Source organism: Myotis myotis, unplaced genomic scaffold, assembly GCF_014108235.1.
Source record: "Myotis myotis isolate mMyoMyo1 unplaced genomic scaffold, mMyoMyo1.p scaffold_m19_p_35, whole genome shotgun sequence".
Classification (NCBI taxonomy): domain Eukaryota; kingdom Metazoa; phylum Chordata; class Mammalia; order Chiroptera; family Vespertilionidae; genus Myotis; species Myotis myotis.
Window position 1 is genome coordinate 481,106 of NW_023416341.1, and position 15,699 is coordinate 496,804.

The following is a 15,699-nucleotide window of genomic DNA, read 5'->3' on the forward strand; positions in this document are numbered from 1 at the left end:
CAAAGGCGGCTCCTAATGGGTGTGCGAACCACAAGGCAGGGCAGGGCACCTCCTACAGCAGTGGCAGCTCCTTTTCGTGCACGCTGCCTCACACCTGTCCAGACTGGGCGCGTTCAAGCACTCCTGGTTCCATCCGCGCCCCGGAAAATGCTGGGGTGCTGGTCTGCATTTCCCAGCTAAAGCAACTAAAGCCAGAAAAAAATGGTATGCAATATATGAAGGAGCCGAGTTCCCCCCACCTCCCCAACCACTGAACTGCTCTGTGTGCCCTTTCGTGGGAGAAGGAGGGGGCGGGGAGGCGGGAGACTCTGCGGACCAACAGAGACCTTAGCAACACAAGCCCTAGTGTCGCAACAGCAGGCCAGTAAACGAAGCTGCACTGGGCTCGGAGCAGCCAGAGTTCCTTTTGCCTATGGAGCGAGCGGCAGCCGCAGGCCCCAGGCCAGGGGCCCCATCTCAGGCCATTAAGAACGTGAGTCCTCCCAGGATGCTGCTGCTTCTACCTTGGGGTTGGGGTCCTCCCTGACCCCTCAGGAACATGTCCTGGGCCTGATCCTTGGCATGGGCCTGGCTTTCCCATCAGCTAGGCTGGGTATGTGGGGGTAGATGTGGGTGTGTGGGGGCCACAGCCTCGGCCTGAGACCCACCTGTGGGATGGGTGGCGGTTCCTCCCCAGGTTCTACCACTGACTGAGGATTCGCTGCCAGGAGTCCCTAGGGACGCCCCAGCCTGGGTCACCGGTCTTAAGACAGAGCTTCCCTCAGATCTAGAGCTGAGTGAGGAGCAACGGCTGCAAGTGAGTATAGGGGCCCTGAGGAGCTAGCAGGAGGGGGGTGCCCACAGGATCCCACAGGTACCACCTCTCACTCCGGCCACCCACAGATCTCCAAGGAGCTGGTCGACCTGCAGATCACAACCCATCGTCTGCGGGAGCAGCATGAGACTGAAATCTTTGAGCTGAAGAGTGAGGTGGGCGCTGATGTGTGCCCACAGATGCCAGCCCAAGTCCTTGGCGGGATGCGTACCTAGGACCAGTGCTATGGGGGGTTGCAGGTGTGCCCCTCGTGACGGGTGACAGGGTTCTCAGAGTATCTGATCCCTGAATGTCCCGCACGCGCTGTGTCCACGTGTGCCCAGATGGATGTTCATCTGGCCCAGCAGGCAGGCGCACCTGCTCACCCTGGTCACCCCACAGGTCCTGCGGCTGGAGAACCGGGTGCTGGAGCTGGAGCTGGAGCTGCATGGAGATCACGCAGCCCCAGCAAAGACTGATCCAGGGCACCTCCAGGCATTTGCACAGGAGCTTGAGCAAAAGGCCAGGGATCAGGAACACTGCAACCATCGCATTCTTCAGGTCACCATGAGCACATGGAAGGCCTGACTGGGTGGGAGCCAAGTAAGGAGTGCAGCAGGGGTGCAGTGAGGCTGGGACCCACTCTCCTGCACAGGCACAGCCCAAGGACTTCCAGGCGCCTGAGAACGAACTGCAGAAGCTGGGAAATGGCATGAGTGTGCAGTCATCTTGCCCGGCGCCTGCCCACATTTCTCCCAGCCCAGGGTTGGGGTGGGGCAGTGCAGGGGAGCCAGAGCTTGGGGTCTCATCCAACCAGCTCTATGTACCCCACAGCTACAGGGAGAAATGAAGTGGACGCTGGAGCAGCACGGGGCCCGCCAGCAAGCACTGGAGATGCGCGTGTGAGTGGCTGCCTTACCTGGCACAGGGCACGCAGCAGCTGCTCTAAAGGGGCAGAGAGAGTCCCCTATCCTGGGCCTCACTGAGCCTCACACCCATGTCTGCAGGGCAGCCCTGGGCCAGCAGCTGCAGGGAGCCCACGAGGAGGCCAGGACAGCCGGGCAGCGACTGGCTGCACAAGCTGTGGTGAGGCCCAGTTATACCCATTTGAGATCTGGGGGACGGGGTCCTATAAGCTTAGTAGAGGACCACCTCAAGGAGCATAGGTTCAAGGCTGCCTCCGTCCCCAGGTGTTGTCCACCTGCCAGGGCCAGCTCCGCGAGGCTGAGGCTGAGAATGCCAGGTTGCAATTGCAACTCAAGAAGATGAATGAGGAGTACACCATCCGGCTGCAGCGCTACTCCCGAGCCCTGGTGGTGAGCACTGGGCAGGGTGGCACTGTTGTGGGTGAGAGGCCCCCGGGTCCTGGGGAGCCCAAGCCTGGCCTGGGTTTGCTGAACTGTTTCAGGGACCCTCTGGGCCTCACCTACTGCACTGCAGAACCTGCTCCACACAGGAGCAGTGGGGAAGGGTGTGGGTCCTACCAAGCTCAGGCCCCACCCCATCTCCCCCAGGAATACGCAGATGGCACAAGCCAGGCACCTACAGGTGTAGCCCTCCGGACATTCCTGGAGACCACTCTGGAGGACATCCGAGCAGCACACCACAGCCGTGAGCAACAGCTGGCCCGAGCTGCTCGAGTCTACCGTAAGCGCCTGGCAGACCTGAGCCAAAGACATGAGGAACTGTTAGGTGCCCACAGGTAGGCCCTTCCCTTCCCCTGAGATGGGCATCTGGGGTGGGGTGGCTCTACATGACCCCCAGGTGGTTTAGTGTACAGCAGGTGCTGGCGGACCCCAAAGGAGCACCTGGGAAACCCAAGGCCACCTCTGATGAAGTCACCTCAAACCTGGAGCCACTGCCTCTGCGCCTGGTCACACAGCTCCAGAAGCTCCAAGTCCAGGTGACCCATCACTGCTGCCCCACACTGGCCTTGGGGCACCGAGCCCAGAACTCACCCTGCAGCCCATCCCAGCTCAGCAGGGCCCCTGAGCCCTGGGGCCTCTGAGCAGCCCGCCTCGTTCAGCTGAGAATCCCTATCACCAGCTTATCACAGAGGGCTCAGCGCACTGCCCTTTTTCCCACAGAAGAGACCTGACGAAGCCTCCCAGGGGAGCACATCAGAGCCACAGTGAGTGCCCTGGTGTGGGTGTCGGGGGGACCTGCAAGGGGGTACTCACTTATTCTAACGAGTCTTAACTGCTGGGTGGGGTTCTGGTTGCAGCAGTGAAAGTGGTGGGTCTGTGCCCTCCCTCAGGTCTGTCTGTATGGGAGACACTAATAATTACAGAAAAGCCAAGTCCCCGGGTGAAGGGGGCCCTGACGGGAGAAGGGCTGTCCTCAAGGGCGGGTGAGGGAGAGCCCAGGGAAAGGTGTTTCAGTTGAGCCAAGGGACAGGGCAGGAGCAGGTTACCTGGTGCCCTTCACAGCCTTTCCTCTGGGTGCCATGCTTCCAACAGTGCAATGAACAGGGGTAACGCAGGCCCACCTCACACGGTTTTGGGAAACAAACCCCCAGCACAGGGGGAGGCCCCCTAGCACCCTTACAGACACTGGGGACGCTTCCCAAGCTGGCCTGGGGCCCTCTTGACCTGGGCTGCCCTGCCCCCATGCACAGATGGCTCCCATAGTGGCAGGGTGGGTCCTTGCTGTCCTGAACTTGCCCCCAGCAGGCACCTCAAGTATTTAGGTGCCCCGACTTGAGCAGTGCCACTGGTCAGCTCCTGGGCCAACACCTGCCCTCATGTCCACTCCCCCTTCTTCTCTCACAGGAGCCTGGAAGCTGAATCCTGGGCCCAGATCCACCAGAAACTCCGGGACTTCTATCATAGCACCCAGGTAGTGAGGGGGCAAGGTGTGGCCAGGGATTCCGTCCTCATACTCTGTTCTGGCTCATGCCTTATGCCCCTCCAATGTCAGGCAAAGCTGGAACGTGAGCGGGCAGAGCTGCTAGTCAGAGCCACGATGGCTGAGGCCCAACTTTCTGAGCTTCAGGAGTATGTGGACCAGCACTTAGGCAGGTGAGCTTTCGGAAAAGTGGGATGGATGTGGATCTCAAACACTAGAGGCAGGGCTTGTCCACGGCCTGGCAGATTACTAAGGCTGGTCCCTCTGAGCAGGTACAAGCAGGAGATCCTGAGGCTGAGGAAGCTGGTGGGTCCAGGAGACACACAGAAAGTGAAGGCCGTACCTCCAACCAAGCCTCAGCGCCCAACCCGCAGCCGATAACCAGTATCAGATAAACTCAGAGCACACCTCTTCCCGGCCAGCAGGGAACCCTCCCCACAGCCCCAGCTTGGGAAGCCACTGAACCCAACCCTCCACACAACAAGAGTCAGGTGGAGCCTACTGAGTCTTTATTGGATCCACAATGCAATGGTCAGCAGCCTGAGGGTCAGGGGTCCTAGGGACCAAGGCAGAACTGGGTGCTGGGGCAGCCTGCCCACCTGGCCCACCACCGTGGACGTCATAGGCCCAGACACGGTCCAGGCCCTCACCCACCACAGCCACAGGGTGCCAGGTGGGGAGGGGGAAGCGTCCCGACACCACGCGGGCCCCCTCAGGTAGTTCTGCCTGTAGCTTTCCCTCCAGCAGTGGGAGCTGTGGGAGAGAGCAGGAGTGGGGTGGGCAGGGCAGAACACAAGTACCCCCTCCCAGCTCCTCCAGGCCCAGCACATACACTGGTGGCCTGGGCCTTCCCTGGGGCTACCAAACCCTACACCTACCACGCTGGGGGCCAGGAACACACACACGTTGTGGCAGTCCCTCAGGCTCACCTGTGGGAAGAGGAGGTCACCCCAGTAACGAATGGAATTCCAGCCCTGGAAGCGGTCTAGTGGGCATGGGGTTACCTCAGCTTCTGAGTGCAAGCCCCAGCTTGCCCAGGAGGCAGGGACACCTGGGGCTGTCAGCAAGGTAGCCACGCCAGAACTGAAGCGTGGAGATCAGGTGTGGGGTCTGAAGGAGTCCAAGACTCCCCAGGTTACCTTCCAGAGATCCTCACGGTGGTAGCAGACACTGCCGGCACAGCCTGCCCTCCAGGCATGCAGCCTTGCCAGCCCCACCAGCCACGGGTTCAGCTCATAGCCCACAGCGGGGCGGAGACCGCATCTGTGGGCAGCCAGCACCTGTGCGCACCAACAGCGTCAGAACCCGCAGGTTGGGAGAGAGCAGGGAGCGTGGCCCCCGCCCCGCCCCCCACGGCTTACAATCCTGCCATCGCCAGAGCCCAGGTCCACCAGCTTTCCAGAACGGCCTCGCAGCAGCGACAACACGTGCTCCACCTGCCGCACACTCGCACCAACATAGGGCACCTGGGCAAGGAGACATGTGGCTGGGAGGGCTGGAGTCCATTAGCCACTCGGGCTCTTCACACGCCTGGTCCCCTAATCGGAATCATACCGGTGGCGGGCGGAGCCTGCCTCCTGGGCTCCTTTCTTCGCATGAGCTGCCCTGCCCTACCTGACACAGGTCCCAACCCACAGCCTGGCTGGCCCCTAGGCAGCACCCACTCCGCTCACCACAACCGGACTCAGCACCTCAATGCAGGCCCCGCCCCCAGCCCTGGCCCCGCTCACCGGCCGGAGCCGCGTCCCTCGTAGGCCCCGCCCCAGCCGTGACCCCGCCCATCTGCCAGAGCCGCGTCCCTCGTAGGCCCCGCCCCAGCCATGACCCCGCCCATCGGCCAGAGCCGTGTCCCTCGTAGGCCCCGCCCCAGCCATGACCCCGCCCATCGGCCAGAGCCGCGTCCCTCGTAGGCCCCGCCCCATCCATGGCCACGCCCATCGGCCAGAGCCGCGTCCCTCGTAGGCCTCGCCCCTCACCTGCAGCCGCAGAGGCACCCGGCGGAAGCCCGGCTGCAGGAGCAGCGCCCACACGGCGTAGGCGGCCAGGCCCGAGCCCGCCGCCACCTGCAGCAGCTCCAAGCGGCTGGGCTTGCGCTCGCGCAGCTCCGTCAGCGCCTCGGCCGGGTCGTCCTGCTCCATGGCTGCGAAACACGCTGCTCACAGGTGTCCTTCGCAGGTCTGAGACCATCGCACCGGCCCGAGACCGAGCCGGAAGTGGCGGGGCGGAGGCCGTTGCGACGCCGGAAGGGGCCGACGGAACGCGCGACTTGTCCCTTCGCGTTCTGCTCTGCCAGGGACCAGGGTCCCTCCCTGGCGCTCACCCTAAAGCAGCGGTTTTCAACTGGTGTGCCGCAGGAATTTTGGAAACATGCAGTACCTATGTAGTCAGGGACCTTGACCTCTTTTCCCTTAACTGTCAGATTTTAAAAATGCAAACCAGCCCAGCCTGTTGTTGAGAGTGGAGCTTTGATTCCCAGTCAGGGCACATGCCCAGGTTGCGGGCTCCATCCCCGAGGGAGGGTGGGGGAGCGTGCAGGAGGCAGCGGATCAATGATTCTCTCCCATCATTGATATTTCTATCTCTCCCTCTCTCTGAAATCAATAAAAATGCATTTTAAAAAATGACAAACCAACCCAACAATAAGCCATCTGTTGTGAATGAATCAAAATTATACCTCTTTTTTGTCAGATCGTCAAAAAAATATACTTTTTGGTGTGTCCCAGAACTTTAGTAATTAATTTGTGTCATGAGTGAAAAGGGTTGAAAATTGCTGCCCTGCAGCATGGAGCTGGCCATCACCACATGGGACTCCACAGCCAGCAGCTAGACCGGGTGGCACAAGGGTAAGTCCTCTTGCCTCAGAGCCACTGTCCTTTTCGTTAAATACACTGAAGAAATCCTCACGGGATTCCCTCCCGCCGCCCCGTCATCTTGTACCCAAGCAGTTGAAGTCCTGCATTCTCATCGCACTTGGTACTTTCCTGCCAGGCTGTTTCATCTGGAAAGGTGTTTGCTGGTTTCTTTGTGAAAGAGCTGCATGTAATACCAGTCTCTGCAGGTGACACTCATCATGATCTCCCCTACTCAAATTGATCACTGTGCCTGGCTGCAAAGAATAATCAGAAAGGATATTCAAGTAATATCTGCAGACGTCTCGTGATTATTTCTGGTCTTACATTTTTCATCGTTGATAACCTGATGGCTATTATGACAGATACTGGGAGTCACAAGATGTCGCCATGATCCAACTAGAAGTGCCAAGGTGTCTCATTAACAAGGATCAAATCGATGCCTCACAAAAGGAGAAATGGAAGGACACCAAGTCAGTATGATCAGAAATTAAAACTGGACGCCTTTGGGCTTTTGGGCCTTTGGTCCTTTTGGAAGTCTCTTGAGCATTTTTAAATAGAAATAAATTTGGGCTTCACACACACAAAAAAACTTTCCTGCAGTTGTCTCACCTATGAAATTGACCTGGCTACCATCCCGTCTTCATTGACAAAACCCCTCAGGGCTGCTTGATGCTGACAGGTCACCTTTTGACTCCCCATAATTTACAGGAAGTTCCTTGTTCTTATTTAAATAATTTTTTCTTTTATTTTTCAATCCTCACCTGAGGGTATGTTCATTGCTTTTAGAGAGAGAGGAAAGGAAAGAGAAACATGGATGTGAGGGAGAAACATAGATTGGTTGCCCCTTATACACACCCCAACTGGGGACTGGAACCCACAACCTAGCGATGTGCCCTGCCTGGGAATTGAACCCATGACCTTTCAGTGTACCAGATACTCCAAACAACTGGCTCAAGCTGATTGTTCTTATATAAGTGGTAAATATTGGACTGGGCATCCTATTTTTTATGATTTTTTTTCACGAATTTGCATGCCATCCTTGTGCAGGGGCTAATCCCTGTTTCGTTCCAGTTTTGGTCTATGTGCTGCCGAAGCGAGCACTGGGTATGCTATTTTTTAAAAATATGTTTTTATTGATTTTAGAGAAAGGAAGAGGAATGGAGAGATAGAAACATCCATCAACTGCCTCCTACACACCCCCTACTGGGGATGGAGACTGCAACCTGGGCATGCACCCTGACCTGGAATCGAACCAGTGACCTCTTGGTGCATGGGTTGATGCTCAAGCCACTGAGCCACACGGGGTATGCTATTATAGCTACTTTTGAAGTCATCAAGGCAGCACTTTGCCTCTGGCTACCTCAGCCCAGCTTACTGAATTACACACTTACTCTAGTTTGTGCTCTGGCCAAAGGCAAAACCAAACATTTATATCAATAGTTGCTATGCCTTTGGGGTAGTTTGTGACCACAAGGTTTCCTTACCTCTAATGGGGATACAACTAAGTATGGCTCTTAAGACCAAAAACTATTAGATGCCATACTCCTACCCGCCACCTTGGCTATTAAGACGCTTGGACATTCCCAGCTTGACTCCCTGGAGGCTAAAGCATACAACCTCACTCATATATTTCCACCACCAACGCTGCTCTCAAAGGAACCAATAGCCAAGCCTGTCATGGTACAAAGGGAGGCTCCCCAAATGATAATGTAGAAAAACTGACTAGGAATGCTCTAAAATTGGCCCCATTAAAGGAAAAACAATACTAGAACTCTAATAATTATTGGTTTGATGAAAAGAGAGAACTCTGGCTTGAGCCAAATAACAATCCACTCCAGCCAGAAATTCTAAATTCCCATTACTGTGCACGCGTTGAATTGTTGGTCACTGATAAAATTATAACCGTCATGAACCAATACTGGTGTGGAAATGTTAATAAGGCCACAAAAAGCATCTACTTTTCTTGCCCCACCTGCCCAAAAAATAATCCAAAAGAAACTGTCCACACCACGCACAAACATTTTAAATTGCCTAACAGATCATTCAAGGTGTGGCAAATGGACTTCATTCATCTAACCCGAAACCTGGGTATGTGCCCCACCCCCCCATCTCATAGATACAAGTATGTCTTGGTAATAATATGTGTTTTCCCCTTGAGTCAAAGCCTTTCCACATTGACAAGCTACATGTCTGTTCATTGCCTAATCCTATTGGGGGGGGGGGGGAGGAAATCATCCCTACCTGGGAAACTCCTCTTGAGCTCCACAGTGACTGGAGAACCAGTTTTACTGGTCAAATATTACGGCTAGATGGTGCTATTTGGCCAGTTCTATAGCATTTTCACTTGTCATCCTCTGTACTCAGGACTAGTTGAACAAGCCAACGGTATTATCAAAACTCAATTGGCAAAATTTGTGCAAACCCTCCAAATACCTTGGCTGAAAGCGTTGCCATTGGTCCTTCTAAATCTCAGATCCACCCCCTTTAGAACTAATTAACTCTCAACCTTTGAAATAGTCATAGGGTGCCTGATTCACGTAGCCTCTACCTCTTTTGATCTACAGCTAATAAAAGAGGTACATTTCAATATTCCAAAAGTCTGTTGTGTCCATTGAAATTGACCATGTTTGGCCCTAGCCAGTTTGGCTCAGGATATAGAGCGTTGGCCTGTGGACTGAAGGGTCCCAGGTTCGATTCCGACTAAGGGCACATGCCCAGGTTGTGGGCTCAATCCCATGGGGGTGTGCAGGAGGCAGCCAATCAATGATTCCCTCTCATCATTGATGTTTCTATCTCTCTATCCCTCTCCCTTGCTCTCTGAAATCAATAAAAATATTTTTTAATAAAAAGAAAAGAACTATGTTTGCCCTGGCCAGTGTGGCTCAATGGCCAGAGCACTGGTACACACACCAAAGGGACTCAGGTTCAATTTCCAGTTAAGGGCACATACCTGGGTTGTGGGTTTGCTCGCCCCCAGTTGGGGCTTGTTCGAGAGGCAACCAATTGATGTCTCTCTCACATAGATATTTCTCTCTCTCTCTCTCTCTCCCCTTCCACTCTCTCTGAAAAGCAATGGAAAAATATCCTCAGATGAGGATTTAAAAACAAGAAAAGAACCATGTTTTAGTTTGCAATAGCACACACCATCTGCTGCGCATGGATAAATTCTTCTGGATAAGTAGAAACCCAATTACTCAAAATTGAGGGAACGAGTCCACTGGTTACAGCAAATTTCACCTGATTCTCCATGTTCCTTTGACCTATTTAGCTGGTTACCTCAGGTCTGAGCTCCTGATTTAGGACCATTATACAAAGTGGAGTATATTCTGCTCTTTTTTTTTTTTTTTTGGTATAATTTTCTTTTCTTTTTTTTAAATCCTCACCCGAGGATGTGTTTTTTTGTTTGTTTGTTTTTTGTTGTTTTTTTTTTTAAATATATTTTATTGATTTTTTACAGAGAGGAAGGGAGAGAGAGATAGAGAGTTAGAAACATCGATGGGAGAGAAACATCGATCAGCCGCCTCCTGCACATCTCCCACTGGGGATGTGCCCGCAACCCAAGCACATGCCCTTGACCGGAATTGAACCTGGGACCCTTCAGTCCACAGGTCGACGCTATATCCACTGAGCCAAACCGGTTTCGGCCCGAGGATGTGTTTTTCATTGATTCTATGGAGAGCGGGAGAGGGAAACATCAATCAATTGGTTCTTCATGAACATACGCCGACTGGGGATCGAACCCGCAACCTGGGTATGTGCCCTGACTGGAAATCAAACCTGTGACCTTTTGGTGCACAGGGTGATGCTCTAACCACTGAGAACACCGGCCAGGGCTGTTTGTATAATTTTCAAACTTTGTACCTGTTATCTGTCAAGATTCTGTGGAAATGGTGCCCTAACCCTAAATGATGCCGGCTCGTTGCTTTGAGATGCTCTGCAATGCTTCTAACACTGATAGGACAGACTTTCCATGGGAAGGCCCTTCCTTGTTAACCATTTCCAATCTCTATGCACTTTCCCTCCTACATGGAACATGGCAATCAGGAAAGGTGCTTCCTGACTCAGAGGGACAAAACTACCTAATGTAGAAAACTGATTATTGGTCAGTGGTGCTTTCAGAGAAAGATCCTGATCAAAGGGGAAAACGTAGGAAAGAATGAAGGAAGCCTTATAAAACGGGAGTCAGGAGACCTTGCAGGGGGAGCTCTCCTGCGTTCACTGCACCTTGCAGACTCACACAAGGAAGCCTACGTTGTCACTCCAGCAGGAGGAAAATTTCTCCTTACCCAGCAACAGCCCAGCCAATGAGAAGCCACCACCACCCTCTACGCCTGCTCTACTCCAATGGACTTTTGCTTATAACCACCTCTCTCAACTTCCTTTTTCTCTATACAATAACATTCGCCTTTGTTCTCCAGACTTGCCTGTGATTCACCATAGTTTGCAAGCCCCAAATTGCAGTTCCTCTGCCATTCCCAAATAAACTAGTTTTTGGCTGGTAAAATAGCTATTTTGTTTTTAAGGTTGACACTGGGAAAGGGGCTCACTGCGGGTGGGCAATGTCTAGGCCTGGATTACTGGGTCACAGCCAGGCCCTATACAACTGTCTCAGGGAGACTGATGGGGGCTCTGTTGATCAGAACACCCCAAAAGCCAGCCAAGCCAAGGAGCAGTTGCAGGGGTACGTTCTCGGCTCCCTCCCACAGCTGGCAGTCCCTGTGTGGCAGGAAACAGATATGCCCTGCTCGGAAGACCTGAGCCCTGGCCAGGAGGGCCAGCTCTACCTGCTCAGAGAATCCTGTCTCCTAGGGGCTGTCACTGTGCCCTCCCCAGAAAGGAAGGGTGTGCCCTAGGCTCCCGGCTGGGGAAGTCTTCCACAGCACTTGTCTCTTTTCTTGCATTATCCCGTGCCTACAGCCCCAGGAGGCACTCAGAGAAAGCTTGTTGACTAGGCTCCACCCCTGCCTGGCAAGCCCTCGTCCTGGTTCGGGGCCTGCGGCAGTGGCAGTGGTGGCACAGTTACAGGTACCGCTTCATACCTTGGGTCATGTGAACATAAATCACAACCCCCGGACCCTCTGGTATGTTCCAGAGGAATTTAAAGACAAAGTTATCTCAAATGAAGATGTCCTAGGAACATTACTGCATGTTTTCCAGACCCTATTCTTAAATGATTTCAATCCCCAGTTTGGTATCTTGACTGTGCTTCCAGAACCCGTTAATTGAAATATCAAGACCTGCTGTCAGTTCAACATCCAAGGGTGAACGTGCTTGAACACAGACATCATCAGCAAAATATCTTTAAACCAGAAGAAATTCTTTATGACATTGGGTTTCAGTGTTGCCCAAGCAACTAGCTCATTGGTTTCCGCTGGAAAAGGTGTCTTCATTACTAAAGGGCTGGCACCAAAAGGCGCCGTTGTATCCATGTACCCTGGCAATGGCACAACTAGTACTTTGCCAAAACTTTCTTATATACTGATGAACATAAGTTAAAAAAAAAGAAATAACTAGCCCTGTAATCCTTACCGTAAGAATTTGCATTGGAAATTCAGATTTCCAGATTCTTAAATCCTGCCGGGAGCCAGTCCATCCTTGCTGTTTCAAGGGACCTGGCATATATGGCATACTGTTCTTAATATGTTTGCTCACCTTCTTGGCACTATGTGTGTGTTTTTTTGTGTGTGTTTTTTAATTCTTTTTCTTTTTTATTTGTATTTACTTTATTGAGGTGACATTGGTTAAGAAAATTATGTAGGTTTCAGGCATACAATTGTACAGTACATCATCTGTATATTGTTTCCCACGTGTATTTTGTTATATTTCTTCCATCACCATTTATCCCCTGTTTGCCCTATTCCACCTCCACCTTCCCCCCTCTCTCCCACCTCCACCTCACAATCCCCACACTGTTGTCCATGTTCATGAGTCTCTCTCTCTCTCTTTTTTTCACAGATCAATTTTGGACAATGATGAAAGAACAAAGTAAGTGGGAATTAATTTGTGCTACCAATGTTTTAAAAGTAATTTTCTTTGCAGTATGAAGAGGTAACTCTCACCTGGTTTGTCTGCACTTATTTCACAAAGAGATCAAAATCCAAATGGCAAAAACTCCTCAACTCTCGGTTTTCTTTCCTGTGCGTAGAAGGTCTAGAAGTAAGTGTGCTTATAGGAACTGCACCCATTATGGAATGGGGAGAGTGAGTGCTATGTCCAGAACAAGGCCTTTGCTGCCTCAAAAAGGGTGATAACAGTTAGTTCCACCCAGAGAAAAACTTCCCAAGACAGAGGGGAGACAGGTAACAGAAACAGGATGGATAGTGGTGACAGAGACAGGAAGGGAGAGAGGTAACAGAGACAGGAGGGATAGTGGTAACGGAGTCAGGAGGGGAGAGAGGTAACAGAGACAGGAGGGGAGAGAGGTAACAGAGACAGGAGAGGAGAGAGGTAACAGAGACAGGAGGGGAGACAGGTAACAGAGACAGGAGGGGAGACAGGTAACAGAGACAGGAGGGGAGAGAGGTAACAGAGACAGGAGGGGAGAGAGGTAACAGAGACAGGAGGGGAGACAGGTAACAGAGACAGGAGGGGAGAGAGGTGACAGAGACGGGAGGGGAGAGAGGTAACAGACACAGGAGAGGAGAGAGGTAACAGAGACAGGAGGGGAGACAGGTAACAGAGACAGGAGGGGAGACAGGTAACAGAGACAGGAGGGGAGAGAGGTAACAGAGACAGGAGAGGAGAGAGGTAACAGAGACAGGAGGGGAGACAGGTAACAGAGACAGGAGGGGAGACAGGTAACAGAGACAGGAGGGGAGAGAGGTGACAGAGACGGGAGGGGAGAGAGGTAACAGAGACAGGAGGGGAGAGAGGTAACAGACACAGGAGGGGAGAGAGGTAACAGACAGGAGGGGAGAGGGGTAACAGAGACGGGAGGGGAGAGAGGTAACAGAGACAGGAGGGGAGAGGGGTAACAGAGACAGGAGGGGAGAGAAGTAACTGCCACTATGTGTTTAACGAAGGTCAGCTCTCTGAGAGAGGTTGTTTCCCCAGGTAGGGATTTTCCCGTGAAGTTAGGGAGGGAATAAAACCCCTTAACTAAGTGCCAGGTGGGTAATTAATCACTTTGACTACGAACAATCATGCTTAAGCTACATAATCTTTACTCCCTGGAATGGAGATAAGAATGCCCTAACCTTTGGAACAGAGATTGATAGGATTGGAATCAACTGGTATAAATACAGATGTAACAAGACAACAGGACAGAGAACCTAGACACAGAACCTACACAGAACCTAGAGACAGAAGAACTTCGCTGGAGAGAACATGGCAAAAGATCCTGGACAGAAACTGGCCACAGAACCTAGAGACAGAACCTAGCGAGGGAACATGGCTACAGAACCTGGCTGGAGAACCTAGCAGGAGAACCTAGCAAGAGAACATGAACACAGAACCTGACTGGAGATCCTGACCAGAACCTGGCTAGAGATCCTGGCTAGGCTGCTGATCAACTGAACGCTGCCTCTGTGTCGTTCCTTCTTCGCCGACTCCGTCCACACCTTTGGGGACCCCTGGACCTGCTGGGGTTGGACCCCAGCAAAATCCCAGTTTGGAAATTAACTGCTTGTAATTATGTTAGCAAGTATCCATGCATATGTGTTGGGATATATGCACTCTCCTTTTAAGGAAATTTTTCTACTCAATGTTTAAATTTAGGAGAATATGGAATGGCCTGCTTTGATCAGACTTGTTACTTAGAAAGCACTAGAGAATAAGTCAGTTTGGTTTAGATAAATGTCAAACTGATAGAGGTTGAAACATGAAAGACAGAACTTAAACTAAAAAAATCACTGAATGGCCCTAGCTGGTTTTGCTCAGTGAATAGAGTGTTGGTCTGAGGACTGAAGGGTCCCGGGTTCCATTCCAGTCAAGGGCACACGCCAGGGTTGTGAGCTCCATCCCCCATAGGGGGCGGGCAGGAGGCAGCCTATCAATGATTCTTTCTCATCATTGATGTTTCTATCTCTCTCTCTCCCCTTCCTCTCTGAAATCAATAAAAATATATTTAAAATAAATAAATAAATCACTGGCCCTAACTGGTTTGGCTCAGTGGATAGAGTGTCGGCCTGCGGACTCAAGGGTCCCAGGTTCGATTCCAGTCAAGGGCATGTACCTTGGTTGCGGGCACATCCCCAGTAGGGGGTGTGCAGGAGGCAGCTGATCAATGTTTCTCTCTCATTGATGTTTCTAACTCTCTATCCCTCTCCCTTCCTCTCTGTAAAAAATCAATAAAATATATTTTAAATAAATAAATAAATCACTGGGGGAAAAAAAGAAAAAAGAAAGTTTGTTGACTAAATGTAAGGCATCTAATTGGCTTCCCCAGCATCCATACCCAACTCTCTCTAGTTCACATCTGACACTCCGCTCCTCCGCCTCTGGGCAACTGGGCAGCCGTGTGTGTGTGTGTGTGTGTGTGTGTGTGTGTGTGTGTGTGTGTCTCCATGTGAATGCACACACCCTGAAGTACTTCACAGGTGCCCCAAAGGCCAGCTTCCATAGTGCCAGCCCACAGGCTCACCACACTGGTTCCCCTCGGCCACTTCCCCCAGGACAAGCAAAGCCCCTGGCCCAAGACTTCCAGGGCTCCAGCCTGCCTGGTGTGGCTCAGTAGTTGAGCATTGACCTATAAACCAGGAGGTCAGGGTTTGCTTCCCGGTCAGGGCACATGCCTAGGTTGCAGGCTTGATCCCTAGTGAGGGGTGTGCAGGAGACAGCCAATCAATGATTTTCTCTCATCATTGATGTTTCTATTTCTCTCTCCCTTCCTCTCTGAAATCAATAAAAATATTATTTTTTTTTTAATATATTTTATTGACTTTTTACAGAGATGAAAGGAGAGAGATAGAGAGTTAGTAACATCGATGAGAGAGAAACATTGATCAGCTGCCTCCTGCACATCTCCTATTGGGGATGTGCCCACAACCCAGGTACATGTCCTTGACCAGAATCGAACCTGGGACCCTTCAGTCCGCAGGCCGACGCTCTATCCACTGAGCCAAACCGGTTTCGGCTAAAAATATATTTAAAAAAAACTTCCAGGGCTCCAGTGGCCCTGCTAGCCACACCCACTCCTGCCCTTTGTGCACCTATGAAAGAGGGTGGTGCATAGAGGCTCAGGCAAGGCTTGGGGCGGGGGGTAGCTGC

General features: G+C 52.2%; 2 protein-coding genes and 2 pseudogenes across 2 annotated transcripts; 2 read left to right on the top strand and 2 right to left on the bottom strand.

Moving 5' to 3' along the window:
* The first annotated feature begins 412 nt into the window (after window positions 1–412).
* On the top strand, window positions 413–4,052 carry CCDC78 (coiled-coil domain containing 78). The gene is made up of 12 exons (XM_036303120.1): window positions 413–472; window positions 677–796; window positions 883–969; window positions 1,196–1,354; window positions 1,628–1,695; window positions 1,801–1,879; window positions 1,984–2,495; window positions 2,558–2,696; window positions 2,881–2,924; window positions 3,565–3,631; window positions 3,713–3,813; window positions 3,913–4,052. The coding sequence occupies exons 1-12, from the start codon at window positions 413–415 to the stop codon at window positions 4,019–4,021; spliced, it is 1,545 nt and encodes a 514-aa protein (XP_036159013.1). The 3' UTR covers window positions 4,022–4,052.
* An 80-nt stretch (window positions 4,053–4,132) lies between these two features.
* ANTKMT (adenine nucleotide translocase lysine methyltransferase) lies at window positions 4,133–5,885 on the bottom strand. The gene is made up of 5 exons (XM_036303119.1): window positions 5,617–5,885; window positions 5,002–5,106; window positions 4,780–4,920; window positions 4,519–4,569; window positions 4,133–4,393 (listed from the first exon to the last, which is right to left on the bottom strand). Exons 1-5 carry the CDS (start codon window positions 5,776–5,778, stop codon window positions 4,139–4,141), a joined length of 714 nt encoding a protein of 237 aa, XP_036159012.1. The 5' UTR covers window positions 5,779–5,885; the 3' UTR covers window positions 4,133–4,138.
* A 1,609-nt stretch (window positions 5,886–7,494) lies between these two features.
* On the bottom strand, window positions 7,495–7,593 carry LOC118652947 (annotated as a pseudogene).
* A 1,208-nt stretch (window positions 7,594–8,801) lies between these two features.
* On the top strand, window positions 8,802–12,065 carry LOC118652855 (annotated as a pseudogene).
* The last annotated feature ends 3,634 nt before the right edge of the window (window positions 12,066–15,699 follow it).

Bases quoted from the DNA above. Each gene is read 5' to 3' on its own strand.
- CCDC78 (XM_036303120.1), top strand. From the start codon at position 413: ATGGAGCGAGCGGCAGCCGCAGGCCCCAGGCCAGGGGCCCCATCTCAG. The intron at 797-882 runs GTGAGTATAGGG...GGCCACCCACAG, and splicing joins GTGAGGAGCAACGGCTGCAA to ATCTCCAAGGAGCTGGTCGA. The intron at 2,496-2,557 runs GTAGGCCCTTCC...CATGACCCCCAG, and splicing joins GAACTGTTAGGTGCCCACAG to GTGGTTTAGTGTACAGCAGG.
- ANTKMT (XM_036303119.1), bottom strand. From the start codon at position 5,778: ATGGAGCAGGACGACCCGGCCGAGGCGCTGACGGAGCTGCGCGAGCGC. The intron at 4,570-4,779 runs GTAACCTGGGGA...CTCTTCCCACAG, and splicing joins ACCGTGAGGATCTCTGGAAG to GTGAGCCTGAGGGACTGCCA. The intron at 4,394-4,518 runs GTAGGTGTAGGG...TCTCTCCCACAG, and splicing joins TGTTCCTGGCCCCCAGCGTG to CTCCCACTGCTGGAGGGAAA.